The sequence below is a fragment of the Mastigoproctus giganteus genome, chromosome 11 (assembly GCF_048544385.1).
Source record: "Mastigoproctus giganteus isolate SK-2022 chromosome 11, ASM4854438v1, whole genome shotgun sequence".
Classification (NCBI taxonomy): Eukaryota; Metazoa; Arthropoda; class Arachnida; order Uropygi; family Thelyphonidae; genus Mastigoproctus; species Mastigoproctus giganteus.
The window spans coordinates 172,263,472-172,289,591 of NC_143585.1; the positions used below are offsets into that span (position 1 = coordinate 172,263,472).

The 26,120-nt window shown below is 36.7% G+C and overlaps 1 protein-coding gene across 1 annotated transcript in view; it reads right to left on the reverse strand.

Moving 5' to 3' along the window:
- Grip163 (gamma-tubulin complex component 6) overlaps window positions 1-26,120 on the reverse strand; it is a 916,232-nt gene that overhangs the window by 582,498 nt on the left and 307,614 nt on the right. The window contains exons 12-13 of the mRNA XM_090384619.1: window positions 20,143-20,302; window positions 208-346 (exon numbers count right to left, since the gene is read on the reverse strand). Of these exons, the coding sequence (XP_090240745.1) occupies window positions 208-346; window positions 20,143-20,302 (299 nt within the window). The remainder of the gene's footprint in view (window positions 1-207; window positions 347-20,142; window positions 20,303-26,120) is intronic.

Here is a 26,120-nt window from a genome sequence, read left to right on the forward strand (position 1 = left end):
GGCTTCCTTGCACAATATGGCAAATACCCTATTACTATTATTATGACATAAAAATTCAACTAATAATAAAATTCAACATGACAATATCATTGCATTGGCACACCAGAATTCTCACATTATGCAACATAAATTTTTAAATACTAATTGTCACTGATAACTTATGCTTTAAATAACTGAAAAACCAAATAAAGAAATACAAATAAGCACCTCATTTGTTTGAGCAAATGCCGACAAGCATTATGGAGACGAAGAATAGTAAAATCCATCTGCAACAATGACAAAACAGCTGCACGATAGAAATGAAGATACTGCCGTATTCCTCCTCTAAAAGATTGTAAGACCAAGCCTGCAATTAGAGAGCAAAATACAAATCTTTATAATCATTCACATTCAAACCATTCACAAAATAAAATTCTCATCAAGTTTGTTTGCTACAATTAATGCACATTTTGAGTGATGAAAGCATTATAATACAAGATACAATTTATAACATCTAAAAAATAATGTAAAATATAAAAAGGAAAAAACAGTGCAATTCAGAGAAATGTCAGTAACCTGGCAACTTAATGCAACTTAAAGCAAAAGACTCAAGCTAATGGAAATGCTGTGGCTCAGGGGAGAACTGAGGGGGGCAGTTGCCCTCTGAATCACAGCCTTTTAAGATGCACTATTTGCTTGATGTTTGCGGATCAGTCAGGTATCGGACATGACACTGCCATGGCGGATGTCTTTGTATGTGTGCGATGCAAGGAGTGTAAGGAAATCAGGCGACAACTCAGCGTTGTTATGGGCCTATATGAGAGCTTGAAGGACAGGGTGGATGCCCTCGAAGGATTACAGGTGAGGGGCCCATCAAGCTCTCAGCTGCCCACACCAATGCCAGAGCTTGCACTTGGTCATTGCGCAACACACCGGCAACCCCCAAGGCAGAATGCGCTGGTCCCAAAGGAACTAGTCGTTGTTGGTGACTCTATTGTCAGGGAAACGGGAAACATGCTTTGTAAAACGGATAGATGGAACAGGACCAGGGTATGTCTGCCAGGGGCAAAGGTTGATGACGTTGAAGAGCGGATATCATCTTTTAAGGGCACAAAAGGTGATATAGTTGTACACGTTGGCACAAATGATATTAAGAGTAGGAGACGGGCGGAATTACTTAACAAGTACAGGTGACTGATGAAAAAAAGCCGTGAATTACGGTTGAATTTGAAAGTGTCTGCAATTCTGCCCAGACACGATAGGAGGGAGTATATGATGAGAGCCCTGTCGATCAATTTGGCCCTGGAAAGACTGTGCAGGGCTCAAGGGGTAGAATTTTTTTCAGCTTGGTCTGTACTTGTTAACAGGAGAGACTGCTTCTACAGGGATGGGATACACTTAAATAGAAAGGGTGCAAGAATGTTTGCTAATGCTATCGAGGCAGTGTTAGGTGGGTCGGAAAACTGCTAGATTGGGGGGATACAAGGACTAATAGATTAACAGTAGCCACTGGCAGAGGAGAAAGTGATTCTTGCACTCCTTCTATTGGAATGAGCAGAAGCCTGGAAAATAAGATGCAGGATATTTCAGAGACTGCTGGGAATCATGGGGGTACAAGTGAACACATGGGTTGTGTTAGGGTGGCTAAGAGGAAGAGCAAGTGCATGTATAGTTGCATGTACACCAATGCTAGGAGTTTAGTAAATAAATTTGATGAATTTGAGGTATTGCTCAAAACATCAAAGGCAGATATTGTTGGGATCTCAGAGACGTGTAGTAACAGATATAAGGAATGCAGAACTGGAATTTGGGGAGTACAACGTCTACAGAAAGGACAGACAGGATAGGAAAGGAGGAGGGGTTATGCTATTAGTTAAGAAACACATAAAACCCAAGGAAGTGAAGCCAGTCGACATCGCTGGACAGTGCAGTGTTGAGTCAGTTTGGTGTGACATAAGCATTGGGAGATCAAAATTGAGAGTAGGAGTGTGCTATAGGCCTAATGACTCTGATGACTATAATAAGAAACTGTACGGGGAAACAGAGTGGGCCAGTAAATCAGAGAGTCTTATAATGGGGGATTTTAATTTCCCAGATATTGACTGGAATTTGGGGGCTGGTCACTCACACACTAGCAAGGCTTTTGTGGATTTATTGGATGATTGTTTTCTACATCAGCATGTTCGGGAGGCAACTAGAGGGGGTAATACTCTTGATTTGATTATCAGTAGTGATTCTTCATGCATTAAGAATCTGCAGATAAATGAACCACTAGGTGGCAGTGATCACAGTGTTCTGAAGTGGGAGTTACTCAAAGAGGTAACTACCATTAGGGGTAAAGGGAAGGGGTATTGCTTTCGTAAAGGCGACTACCATGGACTGAGAGAGTATTTAAATTCTATACAGTGGAATCAACTGATGATGTTACCAACAGCAAATTCAAAATGGGAAGCATTCAAAGAACTTATCTTGGAAGCTACTAGGCTTTACATACCAACTAAGAAATATTGTTCAAGGTTTAGGCCTAAATGGATGTCAGATGAACTAATGAGGCATATGGCAGAGAAGAAAAATGCATGGGATACATACAAATTAACACGTGACACAGAAGCCTATGATAGATACAAGTTGATCTGTAACCAAGTTACAAAGGAGGTTAGGCAGGCGAAGGCAGATTACGAGAGATCCTTGGCAAGGGATGCGAAGAAAAACAGCAAAGAGTTCTTTACTTATGTAAACTCTAGAAGGAAGGGGATGAATCAGATTGGTCCACTTGATATCGATGGGTCAACTGTTGATGACCCTGCTCAGGTAGCTAACAAACTAAATGAATATTTTGCATCGACATTCACACATGAGGAGTTATCCAGCGAGGGGAATGCCAGAGGTGTATTCAACTCTAGCAGTAAGCTAAAGAATCTTGTAATAACTGAGAGTAAAGTGGAGGAGAAATTGTTGAAGATAAACACAAGAAAGGCACCTGGGATGGATGGGATCTATCCAGTTATATTAAAGGAGGCAGCAAAGGAAGTAAGCAAACGCTTAGCCCTAATTATGAGAGCTTGGACTCAGGGGAGGTACCCATGGACTGGAGATGTGCAAATGTGACCCCAATTCACAAGGGAGGATCAAAGGCTGACACAAGTAATTATAGACATGTAAGTTTAACTTCTGTTCCTGGAAAATTAATGGAGGCACTGGTTAAAGAAGCACTGCAGGATCATCTAGACAAGACTTCAGTTATAGCTCGGACACAGCATGGTTTTGTTAAGGGGAAGTCTTGCCTGACCAATTTGACTGGATACTATGATGCAGTCACAAAAGAACTAGATGCAGGGAATAACTTTGATATTATATACTTGGATCTTAGAAAGGCTTTTGATACTGTTGCACATGGAAGACAGCTGCACAAATTGGAGCAGTGTGGCATTGGAGGCAAATTGCTGGTATGGATAAAGGGGTGGTTGAGGGGGAGAAGAGAGAGAGTGGTAATCAATGGACACTGCTCATTGTGGACTAATGTTATTAGTGGAGTCCCTCAGGGCTCAGTGTTGAGTCCATTATTGTTTTCTGTATTTATAAATGATATTGATGATGGTATATCAAGCTTAATGTCCAAGTTTGCAGACGATACGAAGGTTGGCAGGGTTGTTAAGGACACTACTGACACTATGCTGCTGCAACAGGATCTGGAAAGGTTGAGCAGATTGGCTGAGAGGTGGCAAATGAAGTTTAACATTGACAAATGTAAAGTACTACATATGGTAAACAGCAACCCCAGAGCAACGTATCAACTCTGTGGTACTACACTGACAGTGGTAGAGAATGAAAGGGACCTGGGGGTGGTTGTGCAGGCAGATATGAAGTTCTCTGAGCAGTGCAGACGGGCTGCAAGAGTAGCTCATGGTGTATTGTCAATGATATATAGGAATTTTTCTAGCAGGGATAAGGAAGTGATTATTCCCTTGTATAAGGCAATGGTCAGGCCACACCTAGAGTACTGTATACAGGCCTGGAGGCCTCATTTCAAGAAGGATGTAGAGCTGCTGGAACGAGTACAGAGAAGGGCAACAAGATTAGTGAATGGAACAACGGGGTGCTCTTACAAAGAAAGGCTTAGGTTTTGCGAATTACAGTGTCTGGAGACTAGGCACCAGTGAGGTTATCTGATAGAGGTGTACAAAGCCTTGAATGGTTTGAGCATGCTCAATGCTGATGGGATTCTTCCTCTTGCTCAGAATAATCACCTGAGAGGGCATAAATTCAAATTTGGGGAAAGACAGATGTAGGATAGACGTGAGGAAATTTGCCTTTAGCCAGCGGGTGGTTGGTTGGTGGAACAGACTTCCATCCCTTGTCGTGGAAGTTGATAGCCTAAATAAGTTTAAGGCTCAGCTGGACAGGTATTTCGAACGAACAGAGGGGTGAAGTGGAAGTGGTTATTTTTTATTTATTTATTTTACTTTATTTTTTTTTTTTTTTTGGCTGATGCTGCATAAGCTTGCTTTCTTGCATCAAATGCCTCTGCTAATGCTAATGCTAATTTCTATGTCCTTGAGACATAGAAATTGGCATAAGCTACCATTGGAGAAGATTGTGAGATATTGGATTTTTCTTCTTTTTCTTTCTGGACACTAAATAGGAAATAAAAATCAAAGTACAAGTAAACACAGAATACATCAACAGCTCAGCTACTTCCATTTTGTTAATTTATTCATGTCATTAACTTAATAAAAGTCAACAAATTTAATTCTAACCAAAGGCAAATAATGGGCTAGTCGTCAAACTTTAAATAGTAGAAACTCGAACAAAATGGAGTTAACAACGCAATGACCTACAAAATTTCATTAGTAATTTTCTATTTGAAAATAAATAAAAAAAGGAGAAAATGAGACCACACAGGACATTCTACAAACAGCCCAAGAAGATCTCCCAGCTTATAAATTTAGTAAAGGTTTCAGATTATATACCAATATTGTGTATGTACCATAACAGTATTTAAAACCCTGTAATGCACCAGCCAACAAACAGCATATGGCAGTGAAACAACTAGCCTCCATTCCTTATTATTTCTTCCCAGTGATAATCGGGAACAAATTCACTGTGTAGCTATGTTCAGCTGCCTTCAGTTCACACAACATACTTGCCTGTTTTATTTACCAAAATATTAAATATGCAAAGTTGTAACTGAATGATTTGAAAGAAAAAAGTAGAATTACCTACCAATTCAAAAGAACAATGGCAATGGAAACATCCACAGAACAGGCATGCATCAGAGGTAAAAAATCTAGTGTGAAATAATAGAGAGTATGTAAAAGAAGGATTATTAATTAAGTTGACAGCCCTCTTTTCAATGGTGTAACTGCTTGAGAGCAGTTCTGGAGGAACCACCTCCACATGTGGAAGTAATATTCCATAGTAGGCTAGATTTGAAATTTGCAATGTCAGTAGATATTCAGAAGAAATGTGATGTCAAGAGCAAAAAAGAAAGCACAGTATTTTTGATGCAGAAGAAGCAAAATAGCGATGTGCTTGTGCCAAGACAAATCAGAAGTCAAATAATCCCCATAATGATATAAAAATAATAATAATATTAAAATTATTCATTCACAAGAAAAAATTGCAGCACACAAAGAGAAGCTAACAACCTTTCTTAGGAAATGAAATAAATTTACAAAAAATAGCAATACTCTTGATATGATTATGAGCACTAACCTTCCTGAATTAAGAATCTGCAGATAAAAGACCCATTAGGTGGCAGTGATCATAGTATATTGATGTTGGATTTAATTAAAGATGTAGCTACTGTCAACAGAAAAGGAAAGGACTTTTGCTTTCGTAAAGGTTACTACAATGGTCTCAGGCAGTTTTAAATTCTATGCAGTAGGACCGACTAATAAAGTTACCAGACAATTCTAAATGGGAAACATTCAGGGATGCAAATGTAGAAGCTACTAGGCTTTTTATGCTGACCAAAAGATACTGGCCAAGGGTTAGACTTAAGTGGATGCCAGATGAACTGATGAGAATAATGGCAGAAAAGTAAAATGCATTGAATGCATAAACTATTGGTGATATAGATTCATACAGCAGATACAGATTAGTCTGCTATCAAGTCACAAAGCAGTCACTAAGGCAGTTTTCACAAAGTCTCTGGCAAAGAATGTAAAGAAAAGCAGCAAAGACTTTTTTACTTAAGTAACTAATAGAAAAAAGTGGATGAATCACATGAGAGAGAGAGAGAGAGAGAGAGAGAGAGAGAGTCAGAAGTAGAAGGGAATCGCCAAGAAAGATATGAACGATGATATCCAGCTCAGGACCCTGGGTGTGCCAAGCACATGCTCACCAGATGTGAGCTCGTGAGTTTAAGGGAAATAATCCCCAACAATAATGAAATAACAAAGACTTTTTCATACTCAGTAGGGAGTATGAAATATAGAGAACAAAACAGAAGAGGAAATAAGGTTTGAAACTATTAACCCGATTCAAGACCCTATCAAACAAATTAAACAGGTAAAACTTTACTTAAAAGACTTCCTCCACAAGCGAAGAGACAAATAGAATAATGTTGGCAATCAGACTACAGATGGTCAACTGCTGAACAGTGCTGGAGTAGACAAAGAAATTAGTTTTCGAAACCAAAGTGGAAATAGTGTATAGTGTTATTTGTAAAGCAGCTCCAATTCCCCCAACTCTGCATCAAGAATGTGATGAATACCTCTGTAAAGGCCAGATATATAGGTTGGTGAATGTTTGTGCAGTATTAATGTGGGGTTGTGTTGTTCACCTGACCACTTAGCCTAGCTGCTTGTGTTTTCACACAGAAATGTCTAGTTTACCATCAAGAGCCACAAGAAGGTGGGCCAGACAGTAGGGAGTATAAAAGCAATGGCAGGCAGGTGAACCTTGTGGTAGCCAAAAAAAAAAAAAAAAGGGGGGGGGGGGTTAGAAGGTGGTAGTGGAGATATAGGTAGTGGGAGGGGATAAAAGTGGTAAGAATACAGGAGGACGGCAGTAGTGAAGGTGCCATCTGAGTAAAAGGGGGGAACAGAGCGGGGGAGTCCTCAACTCCGGACGCCCATCCTGCTCTGGGGATGGGAATTGACAGATAGCAGTGGGGTTACCCGCCAGGCAAAAGGGTAGAAGGAGCCACCCAGGCTGAAGGAAGGGGAGTGAGAAGTACCCAACCCAGGTAGAAGGTTCATACAGAAAGGGATCCCTAAGTTGGAGTGCGTGTTTTCTGCTCATTCCCACACTGGTCAGGGTTAAGTCCAACTGACCAGTGTCCATGTCACACCACGTGGAACAAATAGCTACGGCATGGTGTCTGCTAGAATAGGCAGGCGACCATGCTGGTCCTTCTGCTAACCAGTCATTCCAGGAGGGGGATTGGGGGAAGCATGCAATTCTTGCACTCAAAATCTTCATTCACTCACTGCTCTCATTCAGGTTTTATAGTTTTTTCTTACATTTTCTGTAAAGTTATATGGGTCTTTTTATATATATATATCATTCATCCATCTTCTTTCTCACACTTGTGGGGGGGGGGAAATGCTTGTTTGTTATTTAGTTTTTAGGAGCATTAGCAACTTAAGGCCATATTGCTCCGGGATATGCGGTGGTCATTCCCTGACCTTTCCGCATCCTCCGTATTTGGTGGTGACGGGCTCGAACCCCGGTCTAATCAAGAAGCATGTGCTACGCACTGCTGCTCCTTCCCACCTGGCTACGGAGGCGCCAAAGGGGGGGGAAATGCAATGGCATGTTGTGTATATTAACATGCCATTGCATTTCATAACGTGTATATTATAGATTAACTAAGCCAAGAGTAGGCTTTAGTAAATTTTTAACTGTAACATTATGCGGTTTGTGTTCTTTCTGTCACACATTTGCACTCACATTCATTCTTCTAGCTTTCATTTCATTTGCTCAGCTCTTTCTTTCTGCACTGCACACTCTGGGCACCTCAACTTACTATTATTCTTCAATTGAGGTGCAGGCCTGCTTAACATTTTTGCCAACCAGAGAAGAATGCAGTGGGTGTGTTTGTGTTGTTAGCAGTGGTGAGCTATAGTGGGCTCGTGAGAGCCTATTGTTATTTTTTTTGAAAATTTGCAAGCCCACTGTTGAGACAATCATTTATTTTACAAATAAAATCCTGAATGCAATTATTGAGTATCCAGAGCCGGAACTACAGTGGGACGAGTGGGGCCCCATCCCCAGCATTTTAATAGTGCAATTGATTAGTTATATATTTTAAAATTGCTTCATTTTTGATTTAATTACAGTCAGACCTGAGTTTAACCTACTTCTTTATTTTTTTAAAAATTCTCCTTGGTAATTACATTTAAAATAGTTTCTGCTGAACAAAGAAAATTTCTATGCATTGTTCTCACCTCTGGCCTTTAGGCAATTTAGGTAATTATAAAGTGCAAATTAAGGGTGAAAGGGATTACTGTTTCACAATGTTATTGGTGTCCCTAAAACTTATGCAGTCACATACCAAGAAGTCGCGCTACCCAATATGCTTTCCATAACCAGTCAGAGGATTAAGGAGATTCCCGCCACCTACAATAGCATCTGGTCAACATGTGTTGTGATTCCCCTTTACCCTGACAAGAAATCATGTTTTTCAGAGAAGTGAGTGATCCACGTGTTTCAGTAAATTTATCCTGTCTAAATTTACATGGTCACAGTAACTAATATCTGAGTGATTCTGATATTTTGCGCAGTATTCAAAGAAATTCAAAGTGACAGTAGCAATGTGGAGGGGGGGGGCATTTTGAAAGAAATTTTAAACGTATGCTACTCGGAATCTTTCATCTCCACTGGTGAGGCAACTAAGATATTAAGTAAACTTTCCGAAGATGAAATGTTGGCAGATGTGGAAACCGGTTCGAGGCTTTCATTGTGAAGAAAATGTTCCAAAATATAATGGCATACAGGTAATAATAAAAAAAACTGTATGTGTTATAAGACCAATCTCCAAAAAACCAGGGCAAATTAAAGATTATTGCTAAATAACTTTATGAGGAAACTATAAAGATCAGTTGTGTGTTCGGGCCACGATGGGCAGCTTGTACCTTGTGTACGGCAATTGTGGGATGGAGGAATTATCGTGCTTTGTGCAAACATTTTGAATCAGAAGTTAAATATTCTCAATTATTAAACCGACTTTTCAATCTGGAATTTCTTAATGATTTAGCACTAATGATCAACATCCTGCAGGAGCTCTCTTACCTTTCAAAAGCTTTACAAAGTCACAACATCACTATAGTAAAAGCAAATAAATTAATTATTCTAACTATCAATGCTATTGCTAATTTGAAAAATTCTGAAGGAAATTATGAAGCTAAAATTGAGAGCATGTTGAAGTGGAAAGAATTTGAAGGAAAAATTTGAAAAAGGAAAAATTTGTGATATGGGAAATATTTCATGTTATTTTTTATTTGCAATATTAAAATTTTATCACGAAAAAAAATGTATACATTATATTTCCCTAATTGTTAAAAAAAAAAAAAAAAAAGAATAAAAAAGTGGCGCATATGCCGAGCACCCACAGTAGATGGTTTTATGTGAATCCTTAGTGTTTCTTTTAGGTATTTTGATTTGAATATTGATTACAAAATAAAATACCTTTTGTATTGTAAATATTTTAGTGAGCATTTACAAATTTTCATAATTTCTAGAAGACGAGATACGATGGATTTAGGAAAACTAAAATAAGAGATGTATACTTGCAATTGCAATGTATCTAAATGTCTCTAGAAAACAGCGTCGATTGAAGTACCAATCTTGTAGTTGAAATGACATACGCAGCTGTTAGGGGCACCTATCAATGGAATGTTACTAAAATGCGAGATGAAAAAATAAATTGTTAACAAAATATTTGTATTGTTGCAGTCATATGACAAATACTTGTATTGTCCTAGTAATACGACAAATACTCGTATTGTTGAAAACATACTTCCTGCAGCATGATTGTTGCAATCATACTTACTTCGGGAAGTATGATTGTGACGTCATACTATTCAAAAAATTCTAAAAAGTTAGAACTCGAGATACTATTGTATCCAGATATCATTGTAAACGGGGGGGGGGGGGGTGACCAGGCTGACTCAAGTATCATACCAGTCACGAAAAATGCATGATGCGCTCTGATCACACTACTAGTGAGTACTCAGCACAGATGCAGACTAGTAGCGTGAGCATGGGAAGCGTTTCTGGCGGAAGCCGCAGTCAGCAAAACTGCAAGCCCATTGTTAAAATATTCACAGCTCACCACTGGTTGTTAGCATTAAAATAAACTAAGGTGAGTTGTTATTATATGTGTTCATACAGCCAATATTTATTCCTTCAGTCACTCCCACTTACCATAACCCTCATTCATTCATTCTCTCTCTCTCTCTCTCTTCCTCCCCCCTTTGCTGGACTACCCTCTTTCACCAAAACTAGCATTAGCATTAATAGAGGCACATGATGAAAGAAAGCAAGCTTATACAGAATCAGCAAAAAAAAAAAAAAAAAAAAAACACCCCTTCCCATTTCACTGATCCATTCATTCCCTTTTACCATAATTCCGATTTCTCTCTATCATTCAGAGTCCAGCCCACTTAATAAATCTTTCACACACCGTCTTTCTTTGGCTATAGATTAATGTTTTGCTGTGGGGGCTGGAAGGCTCATCTCTGGATATTTCTTTGGATTTCATATGCTTTTTGCATGAAGCTTGTGAAAGCTTTATAATTATTTTCTTCTATTATAAATAAGTGTTCTTGTCCCCTGGGTAGGGGGAAAATTTCTGCTATTAATTGGGTTCATGGTATGTCATAAATTATACATTCATAAAGAATGTGTGCCCAGTCTTCACTCTCGCCACAGGTACAGTTTGGGCCATCAGTCAGCCCTAAGGAGGTTAGTTTCACCTTTAGGAAGCCATGACTTGTCAGTATAAATGTTGTGAATAGTTGAGGGGTATACCACTTTGGTGGCTTTGGGCTAACCATTGCCATCTGTGGGAGAAACCCTTTGGTAGCTAGACCTCTGGTTTCCTGCTCCTAATTTGTTTGCCATAGCTCATGGAGTTTTATGGGTATTTTCTTTCTTTCAGCCTTGATGGTGTTGTCAGTGTCAAGGACTATCCCCAGAAATTCTGTGGATGCACCCTTTTTAAGTCTATAATACAAGCCTCTATTGGACACTTCCAGCTAAATGGGTGAGCACTAGCCAGCACCTGCAGTGGAGGTATGCTTACTGTCCAATATACTCTGGTAACTGTGAGAAGAATTGTCCTTTGTATTGATTCTAATTTATTCCTATATCATACTATAGCTGAGCGGGAAAATCATGCACCGGCTCCGTAGGTAATAGCAAGTAGGAATATTGCACAGTATATGACTGCCAGGGTCCACCTTTTGAGCCCCCAGTCTGCCCAAAAAAAAAAAAAAAAAAGATCCTGGCATTCATGCCAGCATAATTTCTCACTTTCTTTGCCAAGTAGGCAATGGGGATAAAAAGTTAATTTTGAGTCAAAGACAACTCCTAGTTATTTTAATGTGCTAATGCTAATTTGTGGAGGTCTTCTTATGTTTAAATTGCCTTTTAGAAGTATTTCTTTGGTTTTGACAGGTGACAGTTTGAGCATGTGCATTTGTGCCCACTCCTGCAGCTTCAAGAGGGAGGCATTTGATTTTTGCCGTGTTACCTTTTACCAGGAAAATCAAGTCATCTGCAAAGGCTAGGTTTTCCACCAGGCAAATATGCAAGGCCAGAAATTCATCCAGAACAATGTTCCAGAAGAAAGGGCCAAGGATTGCCTCCTGCAGGCACCATTATTCACAGGGTGTGTCAATTACTGGAACCTTGTGCGTACTGCGACACTTCTGTGTTTAAGGTAGCTCTCAATTAAATTATAGAGTTTTTGTGGGGCATTTGTCTGGCAGAGTCTCCTGAGAACACTAGGCCACCAGAGTGAGTCAGATGCCCCAGCAAAGTATATATAGAAATTGCCAACATATACTTATCCTGTGTGTTTTTGACTGTTGTCTCTAGGTGGTGCATGGTGTCCTCCATAGAGTTGCCCTGCTTAAAACCATACTGATTTTTAGAATGTAATCCTGCTTCTCTGTAGTACAGTAAACCCCCGCTATTCGCGGGGGTTACGTTCCTGAGAAATGCCACGAATACCGAAAACGCGAATACTGAGTTATGGCTCCCATAGTAATAAAGGGGTTCCGTTCCAAAGTATATAAGAAAAACTAGTCTAAAATTTTGTCTATGTATGTATTATATGTACCTTCATAATATGACTATGTACATAGACAGTACATAGTGAAATGCAAGCATATGGCATCGAAATGAAAATAAGAAACAATTTAATATTAAATGTAATATTTATTAGAAATTTCAAACAAATCTTTCAAACCAGCGTCTTTGCCAGCTGAAAAACCTATCCCGCCAGTGCTATCACCAGTTTCGCTAAAGTGTTGATAAAGGAGTTTTGGCTTTTCGCGAATGATGAGTGAACTTAACGGAATTTTATTTTGAGTTCGGTCTTCTATCGAACTCAAAAACTTCTAACTGTCAACATGAACGGATGCACTTGGTCAGCAACAATGTTTAGGTACGATGTGGCATTCAGACGTGAATCTATGGGTATCAATGGACCCAACGTGTGGCAAGAAAACATTCCACACACCATAACACTGCCCCCACCATCTTGCACAGTAGTCGTCAGACATGTGCGTGATCGCTTTTTCCATTTTTTCTAATTTAACATCAGGAGTTACAGAGCAAATTTTTGAAGCAATTAGTGCGTTTTCACGGACACTACGGCGGATGTTTTCTTCCGATTTCTTGATTGATTGTACCGTTGACTCATTGATTTTATAATGTTTTGCAACTGAGGAGACACTTTCACCATTAGAAATTTTATCTAATAACTCAATTTTATTCACTAATGTCATCACCTTCTTTGATATTTTCACATTTCTCTTGTTATTCGTAGTCATATTTTTGTAGGGGTTAGAAAGAACTTGTCCACAATAAAGTCACTTTCTTCCGTTAACACACTCGAAAGTCTGTTTTACACTGCAAAACGGTAGATTTATCACTTTTGTAAGCATATCAATTTATAAATTGATAAATTTATTCAGTTTATAAGCGTATAAATTAAAAGCAAACGACGAAACCTTCCATAACAAGCGCATAACACATATTGAACAAGGATTAGCGAGAAACATCCACGCTCGCGATTTTGTCACCCCTCATCCCCCACCCACTGAGCTCTGTTTTGACCGGGAAAGATAATTTTAGCTACGCCCATGTTTTTTTATGGTGGAAAATATTTACGCCGCTTTAAAATTCACATTTTTTAGGTTTCATTTTATATTAAATCGGCGATCGCGAATACGCGAAACCGCGAATACAGATACCGCGAATAGCGGGGGTTTACTGTATTGAGATAATTTGTTCTATATTCATCTTTCATATATTTTCCCTAGTACAGGGAGTAGGGCATTTTTTCCATATTTTTTGGAATATTCTTTCTATCGGGCAGTGGTTGTATTAAAGTCTATTAATTTGTTAGGTGCTATTTCTGTTAGTTTTTGATTATTTCAACCACTAAGAGGTCATAACCCGGGAAATTACTGCTCTTGGTTTTTTGTAGAAGAATAATTTCCTAATAATGTATTCTCCCGCTGTCTATCAAAAGGTTATAGATTCAGCCTCCTGGCCCCAAGGTATATCAGACCATTTTCTGAGAAAAAAAGAGCCCCCATCAACAACCTCAACTAATTCACCCTCCTTAATAGCAATCAACACTGCACGGGAACAAGCATGAATGCCCCACATTCCGGGCAATTTCTCAAAATGTGCGCAGCATAATTCAAAATTATACCAGTGGTGACAAACAGCAGCATCATCAAATTGGTACCATCAGCCTTCAAACACCAATGAATAACAGTTCAGGAATGCTCATCCCAACGTGGGTCACAAATCAACAAACTCAAAAGCCTGCCTTGAATAAAAATACTAGAGACACCTGTCTTAAAAAGATCCACAAAACTTGCATAATCAGAGTCTTGTACCAGAATGTTAGAAGCCTCCACAACAAACTGGATACCATAATCAAATTCTGCTTGCTAGTGATATCAATATTCTCTGTGTCACAGAAACCTGGCTTGATAAAGACCAAGAATTTTTTACATCTTGTACTCCAGCTGGGTATAAATCAGCGTTTACTTCTAGAGTTGGCCAAAGAGGAGGCGGTGTTGCCATTTTCTTTAAGAGCTCACAGGCCTCACTTGTTCATCAAGTTTCTAGCCAAACACCAGTATACGAAGCTCTCACTGTTACTCTCAGCTATCATAGCGTCCTTACAGATGTAATTGCCATATATATATATATTTAAATAATGGCTTAAAAGTTAAGATGCAATAACATAAAATAAGAAAAATATAATTACAGGCAGCAAAATGCACATCCCCCACATGATGCCCAGATATAACCAATAATTCAAAATAAAATAAAATATTTCTCGCTGCATAAGGACTACAGCCGTGCAAATCCTCTGCATTTGTGGATCGATCGGAGGAGGAATGGGTGGTTTGGTTCTTCGATCTTTTTGCCTTTGCGAGGATTATATAGCGATTGAAATGCAGCGGTTCCATGACCATTAATAGCCTCGTGGTCCTCTGTTGATATGGGGCACGATGGTCAGTCTATTATTTTGATATTTTGTTTTCTCTTAGTAGTTCTTTTAACTCCTTTTTGGTGATATTTCACGTTTTTCGGAACTGGTACATTACGAGGGGGTACCGCTAAATTATCATATAATTGGCATTATTTTAAATTTTATATCAGCTTTATTAATTGGATTTAAAGGGGATTTTTATTTAAAGGAAATTGGATCTAAATTATATAGGGTATTTTAGGCTACTGTTTGTCTTATTACCTTTACTTCCCCTTCCCTGTTGGTTTATTTCATTTTACATTATTTTTATGTTAATTTTCGCTCTACAGTTTTGCCATACTACTGGCTTATGTTTAATTTATTTTATTTTATTTTGCTTTGAATTATTGGATATATATATATATAATAAGTTTATTCTTTATATAGAGGTACTAAATAAACATCAATTATAGATCACCACATAATTAAAAAGATGCCATACACCTTTTTATAATGAAATAAATTATAAAAAAAATAAGTTTAAGTAACTTAAACCCAAATTACGTGGCACTCCTGGAATGTTTTTACAGCACCCCAGTTGAAAACCACTGAGTTAAAGGCAAAGGAATGAGTTATAATTTCAGAAAAGGAAATTTCAATAGCTTAGGGTGCTACATAACTTGGTAGATATCGCACAGAGAGTGAATACAATTGAATTAGGGTATACCTTTAAAACATTAATCACAGAAGCTTTGAATGCATATCTTTCCTTACATTAAAATAATTTTGCTCCTAGTGATATTTATTCATCCAATGGGACAAGAGAGATGCAAGTTATGTGGTAATACGTAACAAATACTAAGATACATAACAAAAGCTTGCTTTACTGTTGTAAAACAAGCTTATATTTTAGTGTGATCATGCTAGATAAACCTTGTGCATGCAATTTGTTTATCTAGAATGCCCACCCATATGTTACATATTTACATATGTAACATATTTATTATAAAATATCAGTGTAAACACACTATAGTTTTCTCATAAAAATGAACTACATTCGTAGTGTAAAGGCATTAATTTAATTGTATCTCATATTGTGACTACCTTCACAATGAGTTACCATGTATTGCACTACCTCGAATAAGTAACGCTTCACTAATAGAGAAACTATTTGTTACTTATTCTCAGTGGGCACCATCACCACCCAAGGCTTGTTGGCCTATCGTCGGTGGGTGGGCAGGAACCCTGGTGTTGCAATCATGCTAACCCAGCTGTGAAGTGATTCTGTGCCGACCGGGCTAGCTGGGTGGGTAAAGTGCCTGCCTGGCAACCCAAAGGTCGCGGGTTTGAATCCCGCCTTGGGCTTGGATCAAAGTACTGCAAAAACCTTGGGAGGTGCACTATGGCCACAGAAGCCGATGCAGCAACAACTACAAAAAAAATAATAATAATAAAAAAAAAAAGTGATTCTGTTGGATTGGAAAAGTGCCAATGTATCTCCAATACATAAGGGCAGTTCTAAAGTGAAGTGGGAAATTACCGGCCAGTTAGTCTAACTTCAGTAGTAGGGAAAATCATCGAGACTATGATCAAGGGTGGAATTCAGGATCACTTAGATAGAAATGGAATTCTGAAGGATACTCAGCATGGTTTTGTAAAGGGAAAATCATGTTTAACTAATCTGGTTAGCTATTTTCACAGGGTCATTCAAGAGCTGGACAGAGGGAATAATTTCGAAGTTGTTTATTTAGATTTCAGCAAAGCATTTGACTCAGTCCCACATAAGCGGTTAGTTTATAATCTGTAACAGGTTGGAATCACAGGGAAAATCCTTAGATGGATAGCAGGGTGGCTTCAGGGCAGGAGTCAGAGGGTTGTGATAAATGGTTATTCCTCAGATTGGGTTGATGTAAGAAGTGTGGTTCCCCAAGAATCAGTATTAGGACCATTGTTGTATTTGATTTTCATAAATGATATAAATGATAGAGGGCATGATGTCTCAATTTGCAGACGATGTGAAGATTGGTAGAGTAGTTATCTGGTGAATACTGGCTTGGCACAGCCAGGGTCCTGAGCTGGATATCCTCATTCTTCTCTTTATTGGTGATTACGTTTTACTTCTCTCTCTCTCTCTCTCTCTCTCTCTCAGGATAACTTGGGAATTTTTTTGGCTGGTGCAGAATAAGCCTCAGGCTTCCTTGCACCATATGGCTAATAATAATATGAGGAAAGACTTCAAATTGTGGGTTGCAGAGCTTGGAAACTAGGCACCTTAGAGGAGACTTGATTGAGGTGTTTAAGGCTCTGAGAGGCATAAGCAAAATGTATAAGGACGAAATTTTCACAGTTATAAATGGTTCTAGGACCAGGGGCCATAATTTCAAGTTACGGGAGAGTTGTTTAGACTGGATTGCAGGAAGTTTTATTTTAACCAGCGAGGTATAAATTATTGGAATAAGTTACCTACATGGGTGGTAGAGGCTGACAGTCTGGGGAAATTTAAAGGTCAGCTGGATAATTACCTAAGGGAGGAGGGAAATGTATAGGTTGTCCATTTCCTTTTCTCTTATTAATTTTTATTATTATTTTTTTAATTTTCTTCTTATTATTATTAATTTGTTTTTATTCTTATTTTATTGTACGTATTTTTTGTTATTTTATTTTATTATTATTTTTTTTATTATTTATTATTATTTTTTTGGCTGGTGCTGCATAAGCCATAGGCTTCTTTGCACCATGTGGCCATTACTAATACTAATACTAACTAATACTAAAAATTATTTTTTGCATCCAGTTCCTTTGCAACCACATCATAGTACCCAATCAAATTGGTCTGACAAGATTGCCACTTAAGAAACCCATGCTGTGTCTGAACTATAACTGCAGTCTTGTCTAGATGATCCTGCATTGCTTCTTCAACCAGTGAATCCATTATTTTTTCTGCAACAGAGGGTAAACTAACAGGTCTGTAATTACTTGTGTCACCCTTTGTCCTCCATATGAACAGAGAATAGATTCACACATCGCCTGTCTGTGAGGACCTCCCCTGAATCCAAGAATGATATCATAATTATGGCTAAGGATTTTGTTTAATTCCTTTCCAGCCTCTCTTACTGCACCTTTTTAATGCAGTAGATGTAAGTAGTAACTCTTCTTCCTTTCATCTAAATATCAACCATTAAAATCAATAATAAATACACGCAACTCTCGATTTACGAACATTCTCTATAACAAACGTCACAATTAATTCAAAATTTCTTAAAGTTGCCAATAGTTAGAGTTCCTTATAAAACAAAATGCGAAACGCATAGTGAACATGATTGTAAGATTTATATAAATAAACTTTTAAAAAATGTCTTTATTACAATAATTTTGAGAAAATTATTATAAGATAATTATACTGAACTGTTCTTGGTTAATAAAACTGATTTAGCCAGTAAAAAAACATTGGTTTACATGCTACCCTGCATAGAATGTTGAACTCTGATGAAGATATTGATGAGTAAAAGTTGAATACACATGTACAGTACATATATTATGTTAGTACTGTACTTGTTTTATTTATTTCTATTTTACAACTCTATGTTCTTAATTAAAATTAAAAAGTACGATATCTTGTTTTTTTTTAATTCTTTTCTTATTTTACGTTACTTATCGTATACGATAAACCAAAACGCATACATACATTATAATAAAACATACTGTATAGACCATTCGATGTTTAGTACATGGTTTTAATGCTTTAAAATGACTGCTAACGTATACAATATGTATAGTAAAAGTTCAGAAATGCAAGATACACATAATGAACAAAATGTATAACAAACAAAGTCTTGGAATGGAACTCGTTCATAAACCGAGAGTTTCCTGTAAATAAAATGAAGAAACAAGCGTACTACAAATATATATATATATATATATATATATATATATTTTTTTTTTTTTTTTTTTTTCTGAAAGTTCCCTGAAAACATTTTATTCATAATAATACACCAGACATTCAGAAATAATGGTATAGTAAATAAAATGTACTGTTATTTCTTGTAAATAATACATCAATTTTAATGCTGAAACTTTTTTACCAGTATTAATATGGGAATTAAAAGTGCGATAAAAAATGTGCAGGTTCAACTAACACAAAATTGAATCTTGGTAGTAATTTTGTGAAACGCTGTACCAGTTGCATGCTACAAAGTGTGTGTGGGGGGGGGGAGAGAAGGAGCATATGATTTATTCAAAAATGCATAAAGTGAAAGGGTGTAATATTGAAATCTTTTACCATATTTTTCTTCAAGTGAATGCTCCCATCATCTATATTTACAATCTGGGCTACAAAATGCCAATATAATTTTTCAAAAACATTAACATCGTATTGAATTTTTCACCAAAATTATTTTGTTCAAATGAGAATTCTAAAGTGCTAAAAATAAGGGAAATTAGCTGGACCTAGAAATATTTTTGTAATAGTGAAAATTTTGTTAAAACTGTATTCACAACAACAGGATTTTACTGTATATATATATAATTTACAAGAGAACTGATCTTTAGAGGGATGGCAGGGTTGCTGAGCTTCACTACTTGACCAATCAGGAAACAGTTGTTCTCATATGACATCACCTATTTCTTACATTCCTGACACCCAAACTACAAAGGCAAGTGGTTCATGTTTCAAAGGGACTAATAAGGGTTTTGGAACACTATACTGGAAATAAAGGTAATAATCATGGTGCAACAGTGCATTCATTTGTAGTTATCTCTCTTAAAGAAATTAACCCATATAGTAAACTACTCTTTAAAAGTGATGACTAGGGAAATACATGCAGCAATCTAGCAAAGGAGGAACTGGCAGTACCACAACACTTTCCTACAGTTCCCAACAGCCCAGTGTGATTTCTGGCACTTAAACATGGTCTAAATTTTAAAAAAATAAATACTAAATAAATTCATTGTTGAAAGACTAAAGCTGTCATCATTTCACAATGCAGCAGTAACAACATCTTTCAGTCTTGAAAAGGGAACTCAAAGAGGCTCCTAAATATAGGTAAATAACTGTGTGTGTGTGTGTGTGTGTGTGTGTGTGTGTGTGTGTGTGTGTGTGTGTGTGTGTGTGTGTGTGTGTGTGTGTGTGTGGATTTTTCAGTCTGAAGAACTTGCTTAAAAGATTCTATGTGATATTTTAACAATATTTAGAATTACTCTCATCTATATCTCTCAGAACACATCACTAAAAAAAAAAAAAAGAGAGAGAAACAAACCGGGGCCAACACATTTTAGAAATTGGCGGAGCATTTCGAAAAAAAACATACACCATATCATACTCTAAAAAATAAACCATTTACAAGTTTAAATATGTCTCAGATACTAAATAATTGTGTAGTTTCATTCATTTTTAAACACTCTCATTTAATCTTAATCAAAAGAAAAGTATTATAAGCCTTACGACAAATATTCAAAAATCAATTCTGCTTAAACATGAAGCCCCATCTTACCACCAGCATAATGCGAACCTGAAAGAGGTTCAACAGAAAACTTTTCCAGTCTTTGGTAATCCGTACCAGCCTCCAAAAAATCTGACATTACTTCCTTCATACAGCTAGGGGATAAATCTTGTAGATGTATTCCAGTCCTCAGTTGAAAGCTCTGTTTGTCCTATAAGTAATTTAAATATCAGCTTCTAAACAAATGTCATTACCACTGCATACTAGATTGCCTCATTAAATTTAAGTAATTTACTTTTTTCACAAATAAACATTAATTCCCATGTGCATAGTAGAGTCATATGAGGTAGTACATGTTTATTCAAAGAAATATACTGTCTTAAATACTATGAAATAATTCCTTTGTATATGTGAAAATTACACATTAAATTCCAACAATATCAGCCTCCAAAATACAGAATGAAAGATTCTGCAAAAGAAAAAAAGAAATATTACAAAATTAGATATCAAAGAAAAACAACCATGTAATAATATATTGATAAATTAATTTTAGCAACACTTGTTAAAAATTTAGAATGCTCTGATATCTTAATATGCATAGCTTGAACTGTATGTTTCAAAACCAGAATGGTAATGATATTATTATACACATCTTTGCTTAGAATAAAAAAAAGTGCATAAATAATTTTTGAAGAGTATCTGTATAACTATGATATTTAGGTGTCACTTGTGTCAAGTGGGCCGAATTTCAGTGAAATCCACTCATTCTGTGGCAACCAAATCCTCTGCCTGAACCTTCAACAATAGTCAGGCTGTTTGTTTGATTTATTGGTGCAAAGGCTATTAAGGCCTAATGCACCTATTACAGTTTTAGTTGGTATAGCTTTGGTTTATTAAACAGGTGAATTGCGATCAGATGGTATCTGTTTATCACTTTCAAGAAAGTAAAAAGATCATTAATATCTCATCGGTCTCCAAGGAGCTGCTGTAAAGAAAGTTGATAGGAAGAGAAAGCTATTCATCATTCTCTTAAGAATAATGGGCGTTTGATGCTAAGGTGTTTTACTGTGAGTTCAGTTTGACAGTTACTGTATAGTGGAGGATTATCCTGTGTGAGTAGTAAGTAACTATGAATTAGATAAGTATGTCCAATCCACAATCTAGCAAGTATGACATCTTCCTATTCCCTCTTAAGCTTGATAGCCACTGCTTTTGATCATTCTAAGGACTATACTAGACAAGCGCTTGAAGCACCACCGTAAGCTGGCATCGTGAACGCCTCCAAAACAGCAAACTACGCATAGCACTCCTAACGTCAGATCATTTCAAACTAGACGGGACGCTTCTAACATTTCACTGAATATTACCAGAGACTCACTTTTTCTATTCCCAGTCTCAAGATGGCTGTATTGTGTATTTATGTAGTGTTGATTGCAAGTAGAAAGAGAAAACAACAATGGTGGATTCATCCAGCAAATTCAAATAGGTTAAAAAATATATATATTACGTTGGAAACACACACGAAGTCTCCCAAGAAATTTTTTTTTTTTTTTTATTTTACAGAATGTTGATACAGAGTTTTGATGAACTTCTAATGATAATTAGTGAAAAAAATGAAAAATTTGATACCGTGATGCAGAAATCAATACAGATGTTTGTATCAATGCTTTATGTGCTGTGCCGACAGGCCAACTCCCACTAACTGAAATATTTCTGAAATGTTGTTTTCTTTGTTTGTAAAATTATTTTATTTCCATCTGCTATTCTTATTTGGAGATTAAGGTATTTGTCTTGCAGAATTACTTTCAGTAACATAAAGGGTAACATCCTGTTTTATTTTACCGCACAGGACTGTTCAGAAAAAAACGACATTCCTGTCTTTTCAGCACTCGACATAATTTCCAGATGGAATATTGACAAATACTTTCCACCATTTTGAAGCAGAAAACATTCTCCACTACCCACACTGTAACAGAGTACTTTTCATGCAATAAAGGATTACTGTTGTTTGATTTTACAAATTTTCATGAGAAGACATCAGCTTTTGAAATTTGTAGCGCAAATTTTGTCATGAGATCAAATATACATCCAGAAAAGGTGCTGTACCAATATTGATTCCTAAAAACAATTACAATAAAGTAATTTTTTTTTTTTTTTTTTTTTTTATCAAATACATATTGCAGTGTTATCAGTTTTACACCAGTTTTTCCCATTTCCAGTGTGGCTTCCAATAGATAAATTTCCTCAATTTTGTGTTAGTAGATGCCATACACATTGAAGAAAGGAAGTACGATCTTTTCGATTTTCAAAAACAATCATTGTAACTCTTTCAGTCATGTTTTTTATGCCAAGATACAGTTACGTGCATTATTTTATTATTATATATATATATATATATATTTTTTTTTTTTTTTTTTTCCTTGTATCATTATAGCAGCGACTCTGCACTTTGCAGCTTACTGCATGCTTTCATTGCTTTTGCAATACTTTTCAAAAAAGAAAGACACCAAAGTTATGTTTGAAAAGAAAGGTTTTCAAAATTCGTTTTGGAAGAAGACCTGAGACCACACATGATTCTCATTTGTACAACTAATGCCGACATTAGTTGTACTGTTCCAGTGGATATTCTTCAGGAATTTTCCCGATTACTGTTTTCATCTTATTTAATAATAATAAGGTTCTTTATTAACTTAAATTGTGTACATTCATGATTCCGTACCCAGATAACCCAGAATCTACCAATAAATTGTCTCTCCAAGTGAACAAACTTGTATTTCGTTAACTAATGAAACAGTAATAAAATAGAAGTAATATTTACAATAAATACAAGGCTCAGAACTCAGCTTTCTGATTCTTCTCATCATTACATAGTTCATCCCAGTTCAGAAACATTTCTTTTCCAATTTCAAACAACACTTTGTCATTATTTCTTTGTTGGAGTAGTCTTTTAATGAAGTGTTTTACAAGGGAGGCCTCCTTTCCACCTCACAAATAAACTCCTCTGTGTCAAACATCGCCTTCCCCAAAGTATAATAAACAAACCAATTAAGGCCAACCACCCCATGCACGTGGAGAATGTCTCCTCAGGCTATGCAAACAGCAAGGCGTATGCACTTGTAATGCATCCGAAGGCATTGGCAGGTGTTTTACACCAGCTTAAGTCGTCCTACGTGGCGTTCGAATTGTCTCTCAATTTACATGCCCTCTTTATCCTCTGCTTCCTGTAAAACTGGGTGTTGGAAGGCGTCGCTGATGCCACGCTTCAAGCGCTCATCTAGTATAGCCCTTGGTCTGAACAATTTAATCCTTTTGTTCTCCTGCCAAATGAAGAGCCATTTCGCCTTAATGGAAAACTGTATGATGGGTTTGTAAGGTATCTCGATGTCTGATATTATGAGACACATTCTTGGCAGAAAAATCTGGCAACAAAAGAAATAAACTGTTCCAGATTAAAAATGATCATGAGCAGTAGCTATCAAGACTAAGTGCTATGCTCCAAAGGAAGCTGCTGAGATACTGTAATATTTGGTAGAACTACAGTTGCTATTGTTATTTGGTTTTTTTTTTAGGAGCATTAGCAACTAAGGCCATATTGCTCCGGGAATATGCGGTGGTCATTCCCTGACCTTTCCGCATCCTCCGTATCTGGTGGTGACGGGCTCGAACCCCGGTTTAATCAAGAATCATGTGCTACGCACTGCTGCTTCTTCCCACCTGGCTACGGAGGCGCCAACTACAGTTGCACTAACATTACTGTGTCTTGGAAACGCCGGTGTAAATTTGGGGAAAATAGGATAATTCAAGAGTGAGCCACACGGATTTGCTTAATGTTAAAATTTGAAAGTGCATTCTTTCCCCAATGTTGGAAATATTTATCAACATATTGAAAAGGGTTCTTGCCATAGTGTCATCTGGAATTATGTTATTCATAATTAGTCCCAAACCTGTGTTTAAACATTGTAAACTAATGTCACATGGTTTATTCTGTAAAGATTTATTTTAACACAGATTATCCCATTTTGGTGTTAAAAGATAATGCCATATAGGATGATGTGGGAAACATTGATTTTAGGTGCACAATTTAATAGCAGAGCGTGCTGAAGAAGGAACAGGGATGGTTCATATAGAGACTCCAAACTGGCGATGTATGAAAAGCTCCTAGTGCATTTCAAAGGGCATTGTTATGTATAGGGTCAAGCCATTTTAATATACTCTATCTGGTTTAGGCATATACAGGAGATACCTAGTCTAATCTAGATCTAATTAATGAACGATATAGGTGTAGCTGCATGTACCAATCTGCACACCATCACATAGCAAAAATTACCATAAGTAGATTTAGTTTCCTTAGACAGGTTGTAAAAATATGCTTAATATGCTCCAAAAAACTTAATTTTTTATTCAAAATTAGTCAACAAAATCTAATACTATGTTGAAAAGTAACTGGATGACAGCAGAGAAAATTGAAATTGAAATATAAATTCCATTTATGGCAAAAATGAATTGCTGTTGCTTTTTGCTTTTCAAAATTGATAACAGTTAGTTTTTTCCCACTGGGCAAGCTTGTTAATAGTATTAAAATGCTATGTGCTAGTATTAAAATCCTTTCCTATCCTTCAATTAGATGCATGTTGTGAGAGTAGCATGAGATTGCAAGATCATCAGCATACAAGTATGTTTTGACTGTGTCAGGAATACATTTGGTAATTGAAGTGATCCTGATGAAGAAGAGTGTGGCACTAAGCACAGAGCCTTGGGTGATTCCTTCTTCTTGTACAAATGTATGGGAGAGAGCAGGGTTAAAAAAATACCTGAAAGGATCTATTGCTCAAAAAGTTCCATATAAATTTTGGAAAATGACCTCAAATACAGGATTCACAGAGATCCTGAAGAACACCAAATTGCCAGGTTGGGTCGATTTTTTGATGTCAAGACATATGATCACTAATTGTTCTTTCCTGTATTTCAAATGTTTCCTTCAGCTTTATCCACGCGGTTGAGTGCTGATCTGGTTCTTTAAAAATAATATTGATTTCAACTTAGAATGTTTCCAGCCTCTAAGAACCATGTCAACAGAGAATTAATTATTTTTAAAATTTTTTAACTAAACAGCTAGTTACGGGAACAGATCAGTAATTTGTTGGATCAGAATGATCCTTTCCTGGTTTTGGGAATGCCAATACAATAGAATGACACCTGCTAGTATGTTAGTAACCTTCATCAAAGATTATATTATACAGTTTTAAAGAGCAGATTCAAATGGTATAACATGGCATAAATAAACTCCATCAGGACCAGCAGCACTATTCTTTGATTGTGCAAGTGCACTATTAATTCGGCCATGGTACAGGGGTACATTATATGGAAGCTGGCATGTAGTATTAAAATTCAGATTTTATTTTTCTAAATGAACTTTACATGACTAAAAGGTTGGCTCATATGCAGTTACAGCTGAGGATTTGAAATATTTTACTAACGAATTGGCAATTAAGTGGATGGATTAAGAATTTCTTTCCGTTTAAGAATACAGGCAAAACCCCGTATAACATGGTACTTCTACAACATAGTTTGAGAACTGCGAGAAATCTTGCATAACATGGTATTTTTGAGCTTTTGTGCTAGGAAAACCTTGCTATTATGTTAGATTTAATTTTCGACATTTCCATTCCTTTTGTGAATCCCACTGTTGACTCGCTAGTTGTTATCACTTTCATGGTATTTTTCTAAAGCACATTTCTGGAGGTCACTACCATAAAACAATAAAAACAATTTGCAGTTTCTGGTTTATTGGTTGGTCTTTTCTATTAGTGTAATCAATTATTACTATTTACTATTATAAAAATTAAGTATCGATAATTATATATATATATATATGTAAAAAATTGTTTTTTTTTTTTTGTTAGCTTCTGGAACATAACCCCCCTTTTTGTACTGGTTCATAGTCTCATCTAACACAGCTTCAAATTAAACAAGATTTTGTAGGGACCAAACTACCGTGTTATATGAGGTTACCTGTATTAGATTAGTTA